Source organism: Tiliqua scincoides, chromosome 13 (assembly GCF_035046505.1).
Source record: "Tiliqua scincoides isolate rTilSci1 chromosome 13, rTilSci1.hap2, whole genome shotgun sequence".
In the NCBI taxonomy this organism is placed as follows: Eukaryota; Metazoa; Chordata; class Lepidosauria; order Squamata; family Scincidae; genus Tiliqua; species Tiliqua scincoides.
Genome location: NC_089833.1, coordinates 2,040,480 through 2,062,188, shown reverse-complemented (window position 1 = coordinate 2,062,188; position 21,709 = coordinate 2,040,480). Strand labels below are relative to the sequence as shown.

The 21,709-nt window shown below is 49.8% G+C and overlaps 1 protein-coding gene across 1 annotated transcript in view; it reads left to right on the top strand.

The window, feature by feature from the left end:
* The first annotated feature begins 255 nt into the window (after positions 1-255).
* The window catches only part of SYNGR3 (synaptogyrin 3), a 30,295-nt gene continuing 8,841 nt past the window's right edge, over positions 256-21,709 (top strand). Inside the window, exons 1-2 of the mRNA XM_066609428.1 lie at positions 256-479; positions 17,396-17,630. Coding sequence (XP_066465525.1) covers positions 381-479; positions 17,396-17,630 — 334 coding nt within the window. The 5' untranslated portion in view covers positions 256-380. The remainder of the gene's footprint in view (positions 480-17,395; positions 17,631-21,709) is intronic.

Here is a 21,709-nt window from a genome sequence, read left to right as displayed (position 1 = left end):
GGTTTGGGAAGCAGGCTGCGGGCCAGATGCGGGTCTCTTGTTGCCCCGTGTGCCCCCAGAGGCAGCTGGTGGGCCCTGGGAGGTTCGGGGTGCTGCAGGGCCCTTCTGGCGCGCCCTTCCAGCGTGCGCTCCAGCCGCGCACTGGGGCGCACCTGCGAGGGAGGGAGGAAGCCTGCCCGCCGCGCCGCGCCGCCCCCGCCCAGCGCAGCCCCTTCCTCGCAGCGCCCCGCCCGCCTGCACACGGGGAGCGAGCGAGGGGAGCGGCTGCTGCAGCCGGAGCGGAGCGGGGCGCGAGCCCGCAGCAGAGCGAGCAGCCCGGGCCAGGACGCCGCGCCAGCCCAGCCCAGCCCTCGACTGCGCTGCCGCCGCGGAGGAGAAGCATGGAGGGCGCCTCCTTCGGAGCCGGCAGGGCGGGCGGCGCGGTGGAGCCCCTGGAGTTCCTCCGGCGGCCGCAGACCATCCTCCGGATCGTCTCGGGGGTAAGCGCCGCCCGCGCCACCGGAGCGCCCAGGGGGTCTCGCAGGTGCGCGGCAGGTGGCAGAGGCGCCCCCGGGGAGGCGCGTCTCTGGGGCGCTGCTTTCCGCAGGCGGCGCCGCCCCGCTTCGGCATGCGGGGTGCGGGGGGGCCGGGAAGCGCGCCCAGCCCTTCTCCCGAGCAGGCTGTCTTGACCTTCCGGAGCCCTGGGGGGCGCTGAGCGCCCCACTCCTGCCGCAGTCACTGGCACGGCCGCGCCCCCCGAAAGGGCGAGGGCTCTTCTTGCCCCGCAAAGCCTTCCAGACAGGACAGTGTCCCCAGCCGGGCCAGCCTGGGTGGCCAGGAGAGGACAGGCTGCCCCCGATCCACCTGCACGCCTGGCTTGGGGGTGGGGGTGACCCAAATGATGCCCTGCTCCTTCCTGGGCTCTGAGATGATCCCACGCCCGTCCTGGCTGTGGCTGGGAAGGAAGGCTGTGTGGAGATGGGCCCCGATTCAAAGAAGGGGGGGAGGAATCCGGACAGCCTCTGACATCAGCCTCTCTTCTTGCGCCTGCATGTGACAGGGACTGGCAGGTCTCATGGGCCTTGATGCTGAAGGCAGCACAGGCCTCTGCGGGCAAGCTGGTGGCTGTGTTTTATGAGCACATTAGATATGCAATAGTAATAATAATAATAATAAGGTACAATAATAAGCTGTCTGATCAAAGCCCAGACACTTAGAGATGCTCACAGCCTAAGGACCTAAGGTGTTCCCTGGGATGACAACACCTAGTGAGGAGGGGATTTGGACTGGAGGCTTCCAACCCTTCTCCCGGCATCGTGACTCTAATCCCAAATCACCCCTCTATTCGCTGCAAGGGGGAACATTTACAAGCACAAAATGGTTTTGCAAATGCATGCTTTTCAATGCAGGTGGGGTGGGATGTGGCAGAATAAACGAATGCAACATGACCTGCACTGTGCAGGATGGTTGAGCAGGGTGGAACTGGGGTGTCGGTGGGACGTGCACCCTCAGTGTAAGAATAATGGAGTTAGCAGCAGGGACACATGAGTGCCCCCTTTCTCTTCTGTGATGTACTGGAGGATATGATGTACCCTACTGGAGGACTGAGCATGAAGGGGGAAAGCAGAGTCAGTGAAACAGCCTGATAAGCAGTAGTTTGGAATGGACATTGCAAAATGGAACTTTAGTGTCAAGACCAGAAGATGTACCCATTTCCACCTCCACAGTCAAGAGCTTCAGAGGTCTATTTGTCAGACAGGGCCCCCCCCCCCCGGCCCTGATGCAGATTCTTGCCCCTGGCAAAATTATAGAGAGAGTTCCAGGCACAAAACTGGAGCATTCCTCAGCCCTGATTTCAGCAACTTGGGAGAGGGGAGGACATTTAATTAGGAAGAGACCGCAGATGGGTCAAGGACCACAGATGGGTCCAACTTTCAGGTTGGGTCTAACCTTCATCTCAGTTGTACGCTGCTGTGTGGTGTGGATGGAAACATAAGAACATCAGAAGAGCCCCACTGGATCAGGCCAAAGGCCCATCTAGTCCAGCTTCCTGTGTCTCATAGTGGCCCACCAGATGCTTCAGGGAGCACACAAGATAACAGGACACCTGTATCCTATTGCCACTCTCTTGCACCTAGCATTTGGAGATAGCCTACTTCCAAAATTAGGAGGTTGCACATACTCATCAAGGCTTGTCACCTGTGATGGACTTTTCCTCCATCACTTTCCAATCCCCTTTTGAAGGCACCCAGGCCAGATGCCATCACCACATCTTGTGGCAAGGAGTTCCACAAGCCCATGACCGAACCAGAAAAAGACACTGGGCTGTTTTAGAAGCACATGAACCCTTGACTAGCGTCTGTTTCAGGTTGTGCCTGACAGCATATCAGCTCAGCGGAGAGTTTTCGAGACCCCTGAACATAGATCTGTTGTCTTGGGAAAATGAACTGCTTGTTCATTCATACATTTACAGTTTTACTTACTTACTTACTTACTTACTTATTTGATTTTTTTTCCTGAAACCCACTTAGTGAACTATTTTGTTAAATACTAATAATAAATACTAAATATTAATAATATAATAAAAGGTTTCTGTACCGCTTTTCTAAAACTCAAAATGGTGTTCAACACAAAATATACTGAAGATAAAAACATCAGAATAAAAACAGAATAAAAACATCCTGTGGCAAAGTGGAAACCATTAAAACAATTGCTAAAACACATAACAGCAACACAAGAGCAGATTAAAATGTAACCTAGCTGTAAAATAACATAAAAGCAAGCCGTAGAAGTTGAGGTCACTAGTGAGTACCTCCCTCCTCAAAGGCCAGGTGGAACAGATGGGGCTTCAAACCCCACTGGAAGCTATATAATGAGGAGGCTGCTCTCAGATCTTCTGGCAGCTGGTTCCAGAGGCATGGTGCCACCACTGAGAAGGCCCTGTACCTTGCTGCAATTCCCCTGCCTTCAGATGAAGGTGGGTAACCAACCTCCTGCTGTCCTCTACTTGGTCCAAAGGATGTCCAGGATGAAGGGGGAGGTGTTGCCAATTCCAGGCACCACCAAGGCAAGAACGGTTTGCCAGGGCTGGCCTAAGCCTGTCTAGCACCTGAGACAGTGTGCCAGTGCTCTCCCCCTTGCCTGATGATGTGCCAACCTCTGCTGCTGTTACTCTTTGGATTAGAAAAGGAAGGGGAGGCAGAGCAGAAGAGGAAATGTAGAGAGTTTCTTTCAACTCAATATTTGTCTGCACTGATAGTGCCTCTTTTCCAAAATTCCAGGCAGATATTTTGCAGACAAGCATGTTGTGAGCTCATGTGCTGTTCATGGCATGTGGGCTTTTATCTTTCCTGCCATGGCAACAATGCAAAGGTCTTGATGAATAAGCCTTGACCACAAAGTCTCCTCGAGATCTGGCCTGGTGTCAAAACCACTTTCTGGATAAATACAGAAAAAATTACAAGCAAATATTTACGTCCACCCAAACGTAGCTATGCGTTCATTAGTCATTCATGGTGCATTAGCAACTGAAGGAAACCACAAAATCTTCCCTTCCCGGTTGCCTGAGGGGCTTGTACTGGAGTCTGTGCCAGCCCCCAAGCCTGCATGAACCACAGTTTGAAGCTTTTCCCTCCTCAACTTTTCACACTGAGAAGCAGTGCACACATGTTGCAATGTGCTGGACGTTGTTGGCTTCTGGCTAGTAACTGTTGTGCACTTCCCGCACATAAGAACAGCCCCACTGGATCAGGCCATAGGCCCATCTAGTCCAGCTTCCTGTATCTCACAGCGGCCCACCAAACGCCCCAGGGAGCACACCAGATAACAAGAGACCTCATCCTGGTGCCCTCCCTTGCATCTGACATAGCCCATTTCTAAAATCAGGAGGTTGCACATCCACATCATGGCTTGTAACCCATAATGGATTTTTTCTCCAGAAACTTGTCCAATCCTCTTTAAAGGCGTCCAAGCCAGATGCCATCACCACATCCTGTGGCAAAGAGTTCCACAGACCATCCACACGCTGAGTAAAGAAATGTTTTCTTTTGTCTGTTCTAACTCTCCCAACACTCAATTTTAGTGGATGTTCCTTGGTTCTGGTGTTATGTGAGAGTGTAAAGAGTATCTCTCTATCCACTCTGTTCATCCCCTGCATAACTTTGTATGTCTCAATCATGTCCCCGCTCTGGCGCCTCTTTTCTAGGCTGAAGAGGCCCAAACGCCGTAGCCTTTCCTCATAAGGAAGGTGCCCCAGTCCAGTAATCATCTTAGTCACTCTCTTTTGCACCTTTTCCATTTCCACTATGTCTTTTTTGAGATGCGGCGACCAGAACTGGAAGCAATACTCCAGGCGTGGCCTTACCATCGATTTGTACAACGGCATTATAATATTAGCCGTTTTGTTCTCAAGACCTTTTCTAATTATCCCAAGCATAGAATTGGCCTTCTTCACTGCCGCCGCACATTGGGTCGACACTTTCATCGACCTGTCTCCTGATCTGTCACAGACAGCTCAGAACCCCTCGGCCTATATCTAAAGTTTTGATTTTTTGCCCCAATGTGCATGACTTTACACTTACTGACATTGAAGCACATCTGCCATTTTGCTGCCCATTCTGCCAGCCTGGAGAGATCCTTCTGGAGCTCCTCACAATCATTTCTGGTCTTCACCACTTGGAAAAGTTTGGTGTCGTCTGCAAACTTAGCCACTTCACTGCTCAACCCTGTCTCCAGGTCATTTATGAAGAGGTTGAAAAGCACCGGTCCCAGGACAGATCCTTGGGGCACACCGCTTTTCACTTCTCCTCATTGTGAAAATTGCCCATTGACTCCCACTCTCTGTTTCCTGGTCTTCAACCAGTTCTCAATCCGTGAGAGGACCTGCCCTCTAATTCCCTGACTGTGGAGTTTTTTTAGTAGCCTTTGGTGATGGACCGTGTCAAACGCCTTCTGAAAGTCCAGGTATATAATGTCTACGGGTTCTCCCACATCCACATGCCTGTTGACCTTTTCAAAGAATTTTATGAGGTTCGTGAGGCAAGACTTACCCTTACAGAAGCCATGCTGATTCTCTCTCAGCAAGACCTGTTCATCTATGTGTTTTGAGATTCTATCTTTGATGAGGCATTCCACCATCTTACCCAGTATATATGTTAGGCTGATGGGCCTATAGTTTCCCGGGTCCTCCCTCTTTCCCTTTTTAAAGATCGGCGTGACATTTCCTATCCTCCAATCTTCTGGCACCGTGGCCGTTTTGAGGGACAAGTTGCATATTTTAGTCAAGAGATCTGCAACTTCATTCTTCAATTCCTTAATAACTCTTGGGTGGATGCCATCAGGGCCCGGTGACTTATTGATCTTTAATTTATCAATGAGGTCTGAAACATCTTCTCTTTTAACCTCTATCTGACTTAATTCCTTGGTCAGGAGGGTCCGTTCGGGCAGTGGTATTTGCCCAAGGTCTTCTGCCGTGAAGACAGATGCAAAGAACTCATTTAATTTCTCTGCCATCTCTAAGTCTCCTTTTATCTCCCCTTTCTCTCCCTCACCATCCAGAGGGCCTACTGCTTCTCTGGTGGGTTTCCTGCTTCTAACATATTTGAAGAAGCTTTTATTATTCCCGTTAATGTTGCTGGCCATGTGTTCCTCATAGTCTCGCTTGGCCTCCCGTATTACATTTCTTTTGCGACAGTTTATGTTCCTTTTTATTCTCCTCATTAGGGCAAGACTTCCATTTACGGAAGGAAGCTTCCCTTTACGGCCTCTCTAACTTGGCTGGTTAGCCATGCGGGCACCTTTCTGGACTTAGTGGAGCCCTTCTTCCTTTGCGGTATGCACTTCTGCTGGGCCTCTATTATTGTTGTTTTAAGCAGCCTCCATGCACTCTGGAGAGATTGGACTCTTTTTATCTTCCCTTTCAACCTCCTTCTAACCAGTCTCCTCATTTGAGGGAAGTCCACCCGTCAGAAGTCAAGGGTTTTTGTGAGAGATTTGCCCAGTATTCTTCCCCCTACATGCATGTCGAAACGGACTGCAGCATGATCACTGTTCCCCAACGGCTCCGTAACATTGACATCTCTAACCAGGTCCTGAGTACTGCACAATATTAAATCCAGAGTCACCTGTCCTCTGGTGGGCTCCATGACTAGCTGCTCTAAGGCACAGTCATTTAGCATGTCAAGGAATCTGGTCTCCTTTTCGTGACCGGAACACAAATTGACCCAGTCTATATGAGGATAATTGAAGTCCCCCATGATTACAACCCTGTCCCTCCTTGTCACCTCCCTGATCTGTTTCTTCATTTCTAGGTCCCCTTCCGATTTCTGGTCTGGAGGACAATAGTACGCCCCCAGTATTACATTGCTCCACAGGCCTGGTAATTTAACCCACAGAGATTCTACGGTGGAGTCGGACCCACCTTCAATCTCTGCTTTGCTGGATTCTATCCCTTCCTTAACATAAACGGCCACCCCACCTCCAACACACTCCTGCCTGTCCCTCCTGTAGAGTTTATAGCCCAGGAATCCCACTGATTCTCCGCATTCCACCAGGTTTCCGTTATGCCCGCTATGTCAATGTTTTCCCTGGTCACCAGTCATCCCAGTTCTCCCATCTTTGCTCGGAGACTTCGGATATTTGCATAAAAGCATTTGTACATGGAATGCCCCTGGATGGGCTGCTTATTCGCTCCTATGTCTCCGCATCTTCTCATTGTGCCAAACCGTCTATCACATCAGATCATGCTACCATTCCCAATTTCTTCTCCTACTCTGCCTTTGTCTTGTTGTTCTCTAACCTCCCCATCCTTGTTGCATAGGGATGAGGAGTCCTGAACCGGAAGCCCCTCAGCTGCTGTCGGCCATCCCCCAGGGATCAGTTTAAAAGCTGCTCTACCACCTTTTTAATGTTATGTGCCAGCAGTCTGGTTCCATTCTGGTTCAAGTGAAGCCCGTCCCTCTTGTACAGGCCCCGCTTGTCCCAAAACGTTCCCCAGTGCCTAACGAATCTAAACCCCTCCTCCCTACACCACTGTCTCATCCACGCATTGAGACCCCTGATCTCCGCCTGCCTAGCTGGCCCTGCACGTGGAACAGGTTGCACTTCCGAGAACACTACCTTTGAGGTCCTGGCTTTCAGCTTCCTACCTAATAGCCTAAATTTGGCCTCCAGGACCTCCCAGCTACACTTGCCCACGTCGTTGGTGCTGACATGCACCACAACCGCTACCTCCTCCCCAGCACTGTCTACCAGCCAGTCTACGAGAAGTGATGTCTGCAACCTTCGCACCAGGCAGGCAAGTCACCATGCGGTCCTCACATCTGTTGCAAACCCCCCTCTCTATGCTTCTAATAATCGAATCCCCCATTACAAGAAGCCCCTGACCCCCCTCCCGCCGAGGAGTATCCTGAGTGCGTTCAGATACGGGCCCGTCCCCTGGAGAAGGGGTCCCCCCTAGGGGATTGTTTCCCTCCTCTCCAGGATGACGTCCTCCAGCCCCGAAACTTCCCACCTGGGCAGCTGAGGAGCTGCACACCTGAGGTTGGGACGAAGCCTGATTGTCCCCGGAAGTCTCCCCACAGTCCTTGTCTTCTCCAGGTCGGCCACCAAGGCTTCAAGGGAGTGGATGCGTTCCCTGAGACCCCGGAGCTCCTTGCACCGAGGATACACCCATGACTTATGCCCCAGAGCCACATGCCTGCATGCACCACCAGGATGGAGAGAGAAAGATCTACCATTTGATTTGGCTGGGCGTGTGGTGCTCCTGCAGTGTTTTGCTATCTCTGTGTCAAGGGTGCAAGTGTGCAGCATTGAAAGGTGTGTGACCACATACTGTGGGCCCTCCTTATCCACAAATTTGAGCATCTGCGGTTGCTGAGCCCTGATCACAGAGTGTGACCAGAAGAGGCTTCCATCATGTATCCAGGATGCCTTCTGAGGAGGCTGGTGCGACCTCCGGAGGGTTGGACACAATCTTGTGCCATGCTGCCCCCCCCCCCCGGCAGATTCCAGTATTGGAACCATTCTGGTGGCCTTGCTTTCCCCTTTGCTTGGCCTTTGATAGGAGCTAAGGCACGGTGGCCAACTTGTGAATAAACGTGCACGTGCAATTCTGTTTCACTTTCCATAGGACTCAATACTCAAGGACTCTTGTCAGCTTGGGGGAGGGGTCTGCGTTCATAAGATCAGGCACATTCTGGTAGCATTGCATTCCTTTTGGCCTGCCCTTGGAAGTGGACTGAGGCAGGGTCACCTGCTTGCAAGTAAACACACACCTGCGGCTCAGTTTCACTTTTGATAGGGCTCAATACATTTTCCTTATCAGCTATCAGCTTATCGGTTTTGTGACTCACCAACGAACAGGTGGGTTGGGCTAGACAGCAGGATGTGCAAAAACGTTGTGGTGTCCAAATGTGAGCCAATAGTGTGATGCGGCTGCAAAAAATGCGAATGCATTAGCAGAGGTGTAGAATCAGAGAGTTTGGAAGGCCATTTAGCCCACCCCCTGGGCTGAAATGTTCTCTGGGGCATCTCCAAAAGGTGTCCATCAAGCCTGTGTCTGAAGAACCCATCACTTCCCTTGGTTACCAGTTTCATTGTCAATTGGAGTCCCAATCTCAAGAAGTAATAATTCCACAATATGCTTTGCTTGCCTGACCTTACTTGCAATCCTGAATCCAGTTTTGGGCACCATGTTTTAAGGAGGACATAGCTAAGCTGGCACAGGTTCAGAGAAGGGCAGCAAAGATGGTTTTGGAAACCCTATGATTAAAACAGCTTTTAATGCTTAGGCCTGGAGAAGAGAAGGCCAAAGAGAGAAAGGAGAATCATCTTCAAGTATCTGAAGAGCTGTGATGCAGAGTGATGGTGAGGACTGTGATTTCTGAGGACAGGACTAGAACCACTGGGCTGAAACTACGGGGAAGCAGATTTAGGGAAGATACGAGGAAGGGTTTTCTCACTGTTTGGGCACTGGAGCAGCCTGTGTTGTAGAGTGATGGGGTCTTCCTCTTTGGAGGTCTACAAGCAGAAGCTGGATGGCCACCTGTCAGAGATGCTGTAGTCACCTACCTTGAGCAGGGAGCTGAACTCAGTGATTTCCAAGATCCCTTCTGACATTCTGTGTTTTTATGGCACTAACACTGGGATGAACCCATAGAAAAGTGTCTCTTATTCTGCGAGCGTAATGTTTAAAAAGTACCTTGTGCAAGGGGGCTGTATGGCTCAAGGAGCTCTATAAAATCCAGCATGAGTACTTTGCATTCATCTCGTTAGTTCTGTCTGGCCCTGATATTCTATTGTCCCTACACAAATCTGATGGTGCAGCCACAGTTGGAAGACCGTGTTCAATTCACCACATCTCAAAAAGAGTATTGCAGAGTTGGAAAAGGTGCAAATGTGGGCAAGCAAAATGATCAGGGGTCTGGAACATCTTCTTCGTGAGTAAAGGTTACAGTAATTGGGGGTTTGTTTTTTTTAACTTGGCCGAAAAGGCAATCAAAATGGAATATGATTGAAACTGCTAAAACTATGCATGGTATAGAGAGAAATCTCTCTCTCTCTCTCTCTCTCTCTCTCTCTCTCTCTCTCTCTCTCTCATGATATTAGAACTGGGCTGGGTCATTCATTGAAACTGATCGGCAGGAGATTTAGGACAGGCAAAAGCATACTTCACACAGTACATAAATACTGTGGAACTCCTTGCCATGCTATGTGGTGATGGCCAGTAGACTGGGTGGTTTTAGAAAGGGATTGAACACATTGATGGAGGAAGAGAGGTCTATTCATGACTCTAGTGGTGATCAGCGTTTCCTCTAAGGTAGAGTTTCTCAATCAGTGGTACTTGTACCACCAAAGGTACTTGAGGTGGTGTCCAGTGGTACCTGCAGGATTCCCACACCCCGTCACCTGGCAGCAAGACCAGCAGTGCAACGTGACAAGTGGTGGTAGGAGGCTAGGCTTGGTGGGCAGAGCTCCAGCATGCACTTTTCACATGCTTGAAGTAGTCTTTCCATCCACCCTAAACCTCTTACTGGTGTTTGTTGCGTCGTATCTGGCTGCCTAGTCTGGAATTAACTGGCGATTACATCATCGCCAGTTATTTCTGGTGGTACTTCTGGTGGACCATGCAAAGTGATGTGGCAGGGGACAAACGTTGAGAAACACTGCTTGTGCACAGACCCCTTTGCTAGCTGCACAGTGTTGCAGCAAGCCATGACCCTGCCTCTGGACATTCGGCAATGTCCTGATGACATTGCCAAGCTTCTGGACTGCAGAACTCCACTCTGCATGGAGATCGGCTGGGAGGTGTGTGGCTGCTGCACCATGTGCTTTTGAGGGAACACTGGTGTTATGGCTATGCGCTTCATTCAGGTTTGGGGAAGTCAGCCCTTGAATCCCAGTTGGAGGGAGCAATGGTGGGAGGGAGGAATGCCTTCATCTCCAGCTGTGAGCTTCTAGAGGCAGCTAGTGGGTCACTCTGGGAGCCAGAATGCTGCGCTAGATGGCCTTTGGCCTGAGCAGGCAGGGCTTTTCCTCTGCCCTTGCCCCAAATGAGCAAAAATTATTTCCTTCCCCCTCTCCCCTCAGCCCCAGTCAGGAGGAACAGCAGCAGTAAACAACGGACAGTTCGGAAAAGTGGGGGAAACTTGGAATTGTCATTTTTATCTGTGGAGGGTGAATAACCCAGAGCAGGCTCTGGGGTGGCCTCATGCATCCCCCTGCTAGTTACCCTATACAGCAATAGCTTTTATTTTTGTCTGGTTAGGGGCCAGAGCTTGAATGCAAGTCAAAAATTGATGGATTTCCAACCAGGTTCACTTTCAGCCAGGTCCAGATGTTCTGAGGTGCAGAGAGGTCACGTGTGGCCATCCCCGTGCTTCAGAACACCTGGATGTGAACTGGACGTCGCAGATGCGGAAGTGATTTCTGCTCGTGTCCGGGAGACCTTCTGAGGAGGCTGGGAGACTGGTGCGACCTCCAGAGGACCCAGCACTGCCACTCGCTACGTTTTTGTGGCACCAGCATCCTGCTCTGCATGGATGAAAGTCAAGCTGTATTTGAGCATTTCTGCGGGGCAATGTATGCGGAGAGAACCCGCAGATCCTGTTTCCGTCCAGCCAGATCAATTCCAAAGCCACTTGCAGTCAGCCACAGATTAAATACTAACCCTGCAGAGGTCAGGGGCAGGGAGCAGGTCTAAGCAGTCTGCGGATAGACAGTGCCTTGTGCTGGTGCCTTTGAGAAGGGTGCTGCTCGTGTGCAAACCAATGTTTCTGGCCGTTTTAGTGAATTAGGCAGGTATTTCTGACTTGGGGCAAGCCAGTGAATTCTCTTTTGGTTTGGGTCTAGTTGAAATTGGATGTCATCCGTTTCCAGATTCTTGCAGCCTGTCCCAGAGCAAAAAGGTGCAGCCCCTGAGCAGCAACAGCAGCAGCAGCAGCAGCAACCACAATGAATTTCACTTTTGCTTTAGGATCTTATTTTTTTCCTGAAGCAGCTGTTACTTATTCGGTCTCAAAAGAACAAAGGTTTCTGGAGTATTAGAAAGCTGGAAAGTCCCAAAACACTTCCTCTTTTCCTCCCCTCCCTACACTGTTAACTGGTTTCGTTTTTGCAAAGACAGTGACATTTGGTTGTCTGCTTTTTCTACACTTGTTATTTGCAAACCGAACAGAAACTTTTCCTTTAGATAAAAAAATGATATCGCCTTTGGCTGTGTCCCTTTTTACCAACTTAAGCCATTTCTGCCCAATGTTGCATTTACGCAACAGGGACCAAATGTGTACACACATGGGCCGGGCAAACATGGGGTGAAAAAAGAAAAAGGAATATGATACACTGGGCCCCTAATATCCACGGGGGATCCAGGACCCCCTCTGCAGATACCGAATTCTGTGGATAATGAAATCTGCAGGAGGACTCTGCAATTACTTACCTGGGGAGCAGCCCTCTGGAGGTTGCGTACGGCATCTCGGCCTCGTCAGAAGCCCCCTGGACACTACTGCAAGTGACTTTTGGTTCTGTGCAAACCGGAAGTGGCTTCTAGTCACATCTGGGAGGCCTCCTGAGGCCCAGGGAGGCCTCTCTGCACCTCAAACCCCTTCTGGACGTGACTGCAAGCCACTTCTGGTCATGTTTGGGAGGTCCTTTGAAGCCCTCCAGTTACGGGCGTGGTATTTGTGGACACTCAAATCCACAGATGCTGCATAGGAAGGGCCTGCTTTACATTGTCAAATGAAGAAAGCCACAGTGTGTTCAGGTTAACACCCCTAGTGAAAAAGTTGTGAAAAGAATATCAAACTCTGTCCTCAAACCCCCCCCACTCCATTGCCACTTTTCTCTTGTGTGTGATCTGCCAGCATCCTCTCCTCTCACCTTCACTTGTTCACCTGTCACCTTCGCTCGTTTCTGTGTGAGATTTTTCCCAATCCCACTGTCCTTGCAGTATCCTCATGGCAGTTGCAGTTTTTGTCAACTTCCTGTGACTGGTGTAGTGTCTCCTGAGCAGCTGGAACTTTTTTGTGACATTGCTGGATGTCACTCGGCCAAATCACAAGCAAAGATGGGTGGGCAACATGACACCCCTTGCCTTGTGAGGAGGGTGGCCCCTTTCTGTCCTGAAATGCTAAGATAAAACCAACCGCCCCCATTGCACCTTTACAATGCTTTTCACCACAACCAGCACCACCCCCCGCTCCTCTCAGCTTGAGTTTGTTTTGTGTTTTAAATAGGAACAAGGGTGCTGTATCTGTCCGCGTTTAGTGTGTTCAGTACAAGATGTTTCTGGGCAAAAGGTAAAAAAAAAGCTTGAACAGACGGGTAGTGAAATTGCACAGATGCCAGGCAATTTAATGCCTCCCCACTGTGTGTTGTGGAGTGGGCAGGGGTGTTTGTGTATGGAGGTGCCCGGAAACAGCAGGGCTGGTGTGGCTCAAATGTGCCCCATGTTTCTAGCCAGCCAGAGTGTCTTCATCTAGCCCAGTTCCTTGAATCTGGCAACACGTGAGCCTGGGAGAGTGTCTGTTTGAAACCAAGAGCAAGTTGCTAGTCCTCATTGTTTGTGACGACATTGAGAAAATGTTAGGGCAGAAAATGGACAGGAACCAAAGGGGTGGTGGGAATAGGCTTGAAAGAGAAGGTAAAATAGGGAATTAACAATGAGAGGAAGGCACATGACAAGTCCGTGAATGACATTGGAACAGACCAGGGCAAAGGATGATCTTGAGAAAGAAAAGACTAGTGAATCTTTAGGATGCTTCTCTTGGAATCAATTTTCTTGATTTTTAGGTTGCAAAGTGGGCACAACAGAAAGTGCAAGTAGGGTTGTCTGCAGGGTAGAACCCAGCATACACTGATCCTCCCAGGGTCACATTCTTCGGGTATGTAAGACTGTGCAACAGTCTTCCCTCCAGCAAATGCCAAAGCTCACTCTGCATTCCCTGCCCCACTCCCAGATCACTGGAATCCAGGAAAACCATAGATTTAGTCCCTGGAGCTAAAGTCAAATTTGTAAGGGCTCCATGGTTGGTGCCATGTTTATTGCATTAACCTGCAGTGGCCCCCTGGTTTGCAATTTGCATTTTTTAAAAGTTAAACTGTAGAACTTAAGAGACCAATTCAACTCTGCAAAACCCTTTGAGGAGAATCACCAGTGTGCATAAGCTTAGGCTATAGGTCCGTCTAATACGGCTGGCTGCCAGTATCCATCTGTTCTGGGACCCCCTGTGAATACCGAGATCCACGGGTGCTGGATCTGTGGAGGGGGGCCCTTTGTGGTGCCACAGTAACATACCTGGATGCTGCTCCTGGCCCTACGGAGGTCATGCCAGGCCTCCACAGAAGACTCCCAGATGCGACTAGAAGCCACTTCCAGTTCATGCCAGCGACTTCTGGTCACGTCTGGGAGGCCTGCTGAGGCCCTCTGCAACGCGGGCTCGGCAGCCACAGATTCCAGGCCTGGCAGATAAAGAGAGCCCACTTTCTTGCCAGGCAGTGACTGGGTTTCAGCTGGAGAAGGACCTAATGCAGCCCTTCTTGGAGGAGTGTCAGGGATTGAACCTGGGACTTTCTGTCTGAAAGCAGGTGATCTGCCATAGCCCTCCCCTAGTCATTATCACAAGATCTTCTTGGCAGTGTGACTTCGGAGTTTTCTCTTGTGTCCTCCCTTTATGAATGTCATGAGCTGAGGCCATCCGGTGCTCAGATCCTGTAGCTTAATGTGGATAATTGAGTTACAATAATGCACATGTGTTTCTTGCTGAGCATGGCCTGGAAGCACATCACTGTGTTAGGTGCATGAGAGAATGTGCACCATTATAAGAAATGCTGTGCTACTGTAGCGTCATCAGTGATGTGGGTTTTCTGGGAAATGTTCTGAAGCCCGAAATTAGTCGGGATGTGATTCAGCCTGTTTATTTAATTTGTATTTAATAAATAAAACTAAAACAACCCAACCATGTTAATTTTACATGCTGGATAAATACCTTAGATTTGGTTTTTTTTTTCTTTTTTCCCCAATAGACAACAGTGGTGTTTGGTTAGGGATTGGGGGAAAAATTCATTAAGCCCACTTAAATGATATTTAAATTTCAGGGCTTTCTTTAGAAACTATTTTCATTGAAATACGTGTTAATATTTTAAGACACAAAAGCTCAATAGCAGACAATCCGCTTATATTGTTTTAAATTCTAAGGGGAAAGAAATGAAGTTGTTCTCATACTAAATTTAGGACCCTGAAGAGCTGTGCATCATGTTGAGTGCATCCACAGGCTTGCATGTGCTTTCCCAGGGATGGCAAGAGAGAAGTGAATTCTGACTGTGAAACTGCCCACTTGGACTATTCTTGTAGCCGTCCGTTTCGTTATTCGTTTAGTTTCTGAGACGATCCATTTTTAGAAGTGTGAAAATTCTGCAGCCCCCTTGCTCTGCTTGGTGTGATCCTGCCACGATGGGACGTGCCTTTAGCTGGCACTCCTGTTAAATTGCATGTAGAAATCACGGCTTTTGAACCAACATTGGTTTGGGGATCATTTACTCTTGCCCTAGTTCTTTGTTAGTACCTTTCTTCTAAATACATATCAAAATGTATAAGGAAATGTAAACAACTGTAGCCCACTCTGTACCCAGCACTGAGAAGGAGCAGACTGGAGGTCTCCTTGAGGTAAGGGCACATTCACCCCCTTACTCCGGATGCACAATGGGGCTACTTGGATCTGCACCAGCAAAATTCTGAGCAGCCTCATGTTGGGCTTTCAGGCCCGGAGGGGGAATAGGATTCAGCATGGGCCAGCGCTGCTGATGCAACCCCCTCCTGGGCCCAATCCACTTTGTCTCCCCCTGCCCCATTACACCCCCTTCTTGCCCTCCCCCTGCGCCTCCCGTTGGGCGTTTACCTGCTCCATCGGTCACTCCTTGTGGATCTGCACAGGCCTTCCCATTGGTGCTGCCTGCTCTCTTTTCTGTCGCAACGTGCTTTACGGCATGTTTGCAACACCCTAGGCCAGTGCAGCGGTTGCTCCCCAGCCCTGCGCCAGGGGCAGAGGCCGCCTCCCCCATGAAAATCCACCCCACTAGTCACTTGAGGTTCATGGAGCCTTGTGCAACCCGAGCCCATGATGGAGAAGTCTCTCTGAAGTTCCCCGACGTTATAATCTGTTCTTCCGGAAAACTGGCAGCACAGTTTCTAACCCCTTCAGGAACCTCAGAGAGGCTTCCACGGGGTCCTAGAGGCTTGCGCCTGGGGCATTTGCCCCATCGGACCTAATGGTAGGTCTGCAATTGCATAAAATTGTGCTGTTATCCTGCTATTGTTTCCTGCTGGGATGAGTGAAGGAAATTGCGCAGATAGCAGGGAGCAGGACGTGAGCCCTTCCAACGTCCTGGTCTGGCCAGAAATCACCAGAGTGCTCTATTTTTGAAGACAGATTTTTTAAAAAATTATTTGCATTTGGTTGGGGAGAGTGATATCATGACCATTTCTGCCTTTGCAAAGTGCAGCTAGGAGAATAAGGTGACGGCAGTGCGTGCACTTATTGGGAGGAAGCCTCATTGATACAGTCAGACTGAACTTCTGAGTAAAGACAGAGAGGATTGCACTACAAAACAGGAAGCGTGGGAGGAATGGGTGGTGAATCCAGGGGTCTGCAAATCTGGCTTGGCTTCCTAGCCAGCCATTATTTCTAGTTGCCACGGACTCCATCTCCTTCCCCGTGTCCAGGACTTGGCAGAGAGGTGAGACCGTCTCTCATTTGTGCCCAGACCCCAAATCTGCTGCTATCGCCACCACTTTCCTCCAGTCTGCCATCAGTGCAGGCCACAATGTTCTGCTTCCTGCTCACATGAGTGAGAAGCAGTTTGCTCCCCTTCTTACCATGCTCCTTGTGCGCTGCTGTGAAAACCAGAATTGCAGGACTTCCAGGTTTCACCGCAGCACATGGGCAGCATAGTAAGGGTTGGGGGGGGGGTTGGTGGTGCACCCAAGATGGCATCAGGCTGCATTCTAGGTCATGCCACCCCAGGGAAACAACTCTTAAATTTTTAAAAAATCCCTGCAGTGTTGAAAACCAGCATGTCAGGGAGAATGGCAGGCTGGGTAACAGAGGGGCAGCCCAACCTGTGAGCTCCCCAGCGGCAGCCCAGATACAAATTGAGCACTCCAGGCCTTGGGAGCTGGAGCTCCTTCTCGTATGTTTGCTTTCCCAAAGCATGCCCTATGCCCTGTTTGCCTTCCCTGCCCTCAGGAGCATTTATTTCAGGCGAAAGACTGCTACGAATCGTATGTGGTGTTTATATCACCCTTTACTGTAAATGCCTCTCAGCAGTTCTGGGAAAAGGCTGTGAAAGCCGTAATCGCAGCAGACAACAGGCTGTCAGAGGCCTGCCATGGTGAGACACCCATCGTGAAGCCGCAGAGTCTGGGCGCCATTAAGGGCAGCAGAGATGTCAGCTGACTGATCGGGCCCAGGGGTCGATCGGACGCTCTGCTGCACAAGCAAGCACACCACTGTTTTCTCCAGTCAATTCCTGATTTAGTTCTATACTCCTGTGTGCTACTATTGTGAAAAATTTTGTTTATACAGTGGGTCCGTGAGGGATCCGTTCCAGGACCTCAATGGATACCAAATTCACAGATACTGAAATCGGTGGGGGGAGGGGGTATCGAACCAGAAGTGCCTTTCAGAAGCCTCTGGGAGGTCTTCTGAGGAATGGGAAGGCCATGTGCGATCTCCCCCCACTTCAGAAGTCCTCCCAGATGTGACTGGAATGCACTTCCGGTCATGTCCAGGAGGTCTCAGAGACCCTCCAGTCTGGGACCCTGTAGCTGGTATCTGCCGATATTCAAATCGGATTTCCAAGCCTGCAGTTGGGTGTTGTTCTCCCTCCTTGTTAACCACCTGCTTCAAACTCCATCTTGCAGGTCTTCTCCATAGTCGTGTTTGGCTCCATCATCAACGAGGGCTACCTCAACAACCGGTCCTCTGAGCTGCGGTGCATCTACAACGAGAATGAGAGTGCCTGCAACTACGGAATCGCGATTGGTCTAATTGCCTTCTTGGCCTGCATTTTCTTCTTGGTTGTGGACCTGTACTTCCAGCAGATCAGCAGCGTGAAGGACAGAAAGCGCGTTGTCCTTGTAGACCTTGGCTTCTCAGGTGGGCCAACAGGGGAAGAGTGGAAGGGTTTGTTTGGGGCAACACATACATGAAAACTGCCACCCTGCCCAGTTGGGTGTGTAACCAGAAGTACAGGATGTGTTCCTGGGAAACATGGGTACAGGAGTCTCCAAGATCCATGAATCCAGTTATCTGTGATTCCCAACAGATTGTTTATAATCACACAAAGAAACTGTGTACTTGCTTTAACCAGATACTATAAGCAGAAAGCTTATAGCAAGACAAGCAGGCAGGCAGCTTGCAGCTAGAGGGGACGATTCAGTGAACGTTAGCGGGAAGCACACTTGCTGAGTCGTCCCCTCTAACTGCAGGCTGCCTGTCTTGCTATAAGCTTTCTGCTTATAGTGTCTGGTTTAAGCAAGTACATGATTCCTTTGCATGACTATATACAACATAAACAAAGATAATGGGTGTGGGGTGGCTGCAGGGGCAGCAGAGGTAGGGTTCCCCCGTATCCATGGTTTCCTGTATCTGTGGTGGGACCAGGAATGCATCCCCCACTGGTATAGGGGGACACCTGTATTTTAAGGGTGTGATACAGAAGGATGGGGTTGGAAAAATGGTATGGACATGCCCAGCTGCCTTCCACAAGTCAGCAGGTTGGTCCAATGCTGGCCAAGTCTTCCCTGGTTCTCCAAGATTTCAGAGGTCCTTCCCAGCCTTGCAACTGATGATATTTTGACATGGTGATAATTGTGTTTGCCCAGTGATCCATTGTTCCCCAGTACCCATTTGGGAAGTTAAAGTTGGCCACTGGATCCTGACTAGGGTTGCCCACTGGAACAGAGTTTGACAGATCTCTGTCTGGATCAGACTTCTGTAAGGGTGGTGAAGCTCCCACCAGATCCACACTGTTGGTTTGTTTCTTTCCTATGCTTCCCAAGTGCATCACTTGACAGCACTGGTTCCTAAACTTGTTTGACTGGTGGCTCCCTGGATCATTGGCCGTGGCTCCCCATTTGGGCTACAATTCTGTATATTTCATAGGGCTGGGGTTTTTTATGGGATTCCACAGCTCCCCTGGCTGGTTTCCTTGGCTCCCTGGGGAGCCATGGCTCGGTTTGGGAACCACTAGTTTACAGCAACCCTCCTTCACATCTTGGGATCAGAGTCTGTCTTCTCTACTTAATGTCCTGTGTGGTTTCAGGTGCCAGGCCTGCCACTTGTTGCCAGCGACCTCTACTGCACTCACGGAGGCTCTAAATTCAATTAGACTGCTTAAATTCCTGCAGATTAAGGTCACTGGAGAGTCTGTGACCGTTTCCACTGAGTGAGGGACTTTCTCAACCCTGTTGCTTTGGTGTCTCTTTTGGACAAGGCTCAGTGTTCATATTTTTTGTGCTGGGGAAGCCCATCAGGGCAGATACTATAACAACATTATGGGTTATGGCACGATCTGGCTGGTTATGGACCCACCACAGTTAATTTCTAAATAGGCTTAAACTTTAGATGCTCTCTGTCTGGAAGCCGGTTGTCCAGGTTTGTGCCAGGATGGGAGGAAAATCTGAATTCCATCGCAGAAAGGCAGGATGACAGTAAAATGACAGTATGTTTATTTAGTACGGTGGGCCCTCCTTATCTCTGGGCTCTGCATCGTCGGAATATCCACAGTTGCCAAACCCATGGCTGGAGGGTTTCAGAGGACCTCCCAGATGCAACTGGACGTGCTTTCCAGTCACGTCCTGGAGGTGTTCTGAGGTGCTGGGAACCTGCACCCCATGCCTTTGAAGGCCTCCCAGAGGCTTCTGAAAGGCACTTCTGCTTTGCTGGTGCAGTCCCATCCCATTGTTTTCATTATTCATGGAATTAGGTATCAGAGAGGGGTCCTGGCATGGTTCCCTAACGGATACCAAGGGCCCACTGTACCAGTGGTGTGCACCTGGTGCTCTACAGAGTATCACAGACAAAAAAATTTCAACTGCAAAATTAGTAATTGCCCCAGTGTCCATTTCTGTTCTTGCAAGGGTTGGGTGTGGGTGGTGTTAACTACAGATTTCTCCTCATTACTTGTTTCTTTCTTAAATACTGAAATAGAAATTCAGTAAGTGAAGCTCCCCCCCACCCCCAAACACTAGAATAAAAGCTGATATGGGGCAATTCACAGAGATGCTGTTGAGGGGCAATTACTGATCTGTCAGTTTGGATAAACAGGAGGTAATAAAGCAGACTGAACTTGCAAAAAGGAATTGTTTAGTTTTAAAGTCACAGGAGCTCTGAACAAAACACGGTGTCTGTCCTGGACAGGCTGAAGCTGCAAGCGCACTTTTTTAAAAGCAACAGTTGTCGCAGGCAACAGGTTTGCACAGGATGCAAAAGCATAGCAGAAAAATTGTGTGGCAACCATATAGTCTGGAATGTATAATGTGGGATCTCAGGCAAAGAAGGAAGGCCCATAGCCAGGGAGACAGGCCAGGGACAGACTGCACTTGCTCCCAGTGTGGAAGGGATTGTCACTCCCGAATCAGCCTTTTCAGCCACACTAGACGCTGTTCCAGAACCACCTTTCAGAGCGCGATACCATAGTCTTTCGAGACTGAAGGTTGCCAACTATAATGTGGGTAAATAAAGGGTGACAATTCCCAAGAAAAGAGCTAGTGTGGAAGCAACCAGAGTCAGGGGACGACAAAGGTGGAAAGAAGGAAGAAGCAAAGGTTATGGGACAAAAGAAAAGAAAATATTTCTTTACCCAGCATGTAATTAATCTGTGGAACTCCTTGCCACAAGATGTGGTGATGCCACCTGGCATAGATGCCTTTACAAGGGAATTGATGGATGAAAAGTCCATTATAGGTTACAGCTGTTTATGGCAGGGGTTCCCAAAGTATGTGTCACAACACCTTAACACATTGGTGCACACTCAGAGGAATGCCACGGGATATCCCCAGTAGCCCCTCCTACCTGTTCCCCTGGGTGCTGCCATCCTGGATCTCACCAAATCTTGCAAGATTTGGGTACTGCCATCTTGGATCTTGCACACTTTCACAGGATCCAAGATGGAGGCACCTGGCTGAGCTGGGAAGAAGAGGCTGCAGGGGCATCGTGACCCAGGTGGGTTTGGGAACCGTTGCTTACATGGTTGCATGTTTGTGGCACCTTGTAGGCTGCATTCTGGGAGGGGTTCCGGGCCTAAGGGGCAGCAAAGGTGAGAAGCGGAGCTGTTTAAGGCTGCAGCTGGTGACTGTGGAACAGCTGAGGGAGTGGAACCACACTGCTCTATTTGGCCGAAAGGGAAATCGCCCTGCACGTGCTCAGAGGCACAGTCGTTTTTTCAGTGTTGCCTGGCATCTTCCAGGGCTGAAACTTGTCACTGAATAATGGCTTAGCCTGGCAAAGTTAGCCATCACTCAGGGTGAAGAGCTGCCTTCCTTCCTGATGCATGAGATTGTGTGACTTTGTGGCTACTCTGTAAGTAGTCATTTAAGCCACATAGGAATCTTGTGACCTTGTACAATGGGCAAGGTTCAGCCATTGCATCTGCATGTGCACTGAGGACTGCAGATGTGCAGGGTGGCTTTTTTTTTAATTTCTTTCAAAGATCCTCTTGTTTCTCTCCCGAAACCTGGTTGGAAATTCCTCTAGTGTTCAAAAGCTGCAGGGGAGTAGGACAAGTGTCTGCTTTTCAGAAAGGAAGTGAGCCACACCATGAACTCCCCCCTCCCCATGGAACTTGGCCAGCCCACGCAATTCCACAGACTATTATCACTTCTCTATTTTTTTTTTTTTTTTTTTGCACACGTGCCAGGGCTAGTTTTGACAGTTGGAAGACCCAAGTGAGAAAGAGCGTTTTCTGGGCTCCTTCTCTTTCAGTCTGCGAGAAGGTGGGTGGAGAGACCACAGGAAGCCCTAAAAATGTCTTTGCACATTTAAAACTGGCAACTTGGTGTGGGAGGGGGTCAGCTGAGTCTTTTTCCCACCGTGATGGTTCCTTTTGGGGGAACAGGCCAACAGCTGGCCTCCTCACCTACAGCCTGAAATGGTATCATTAGCTGAAGCGTTTCCACTTCACTCTGCAGGTGCAGAAGAGAGCGGCCAAAATTATGACTGGGCTGGGGCACCTC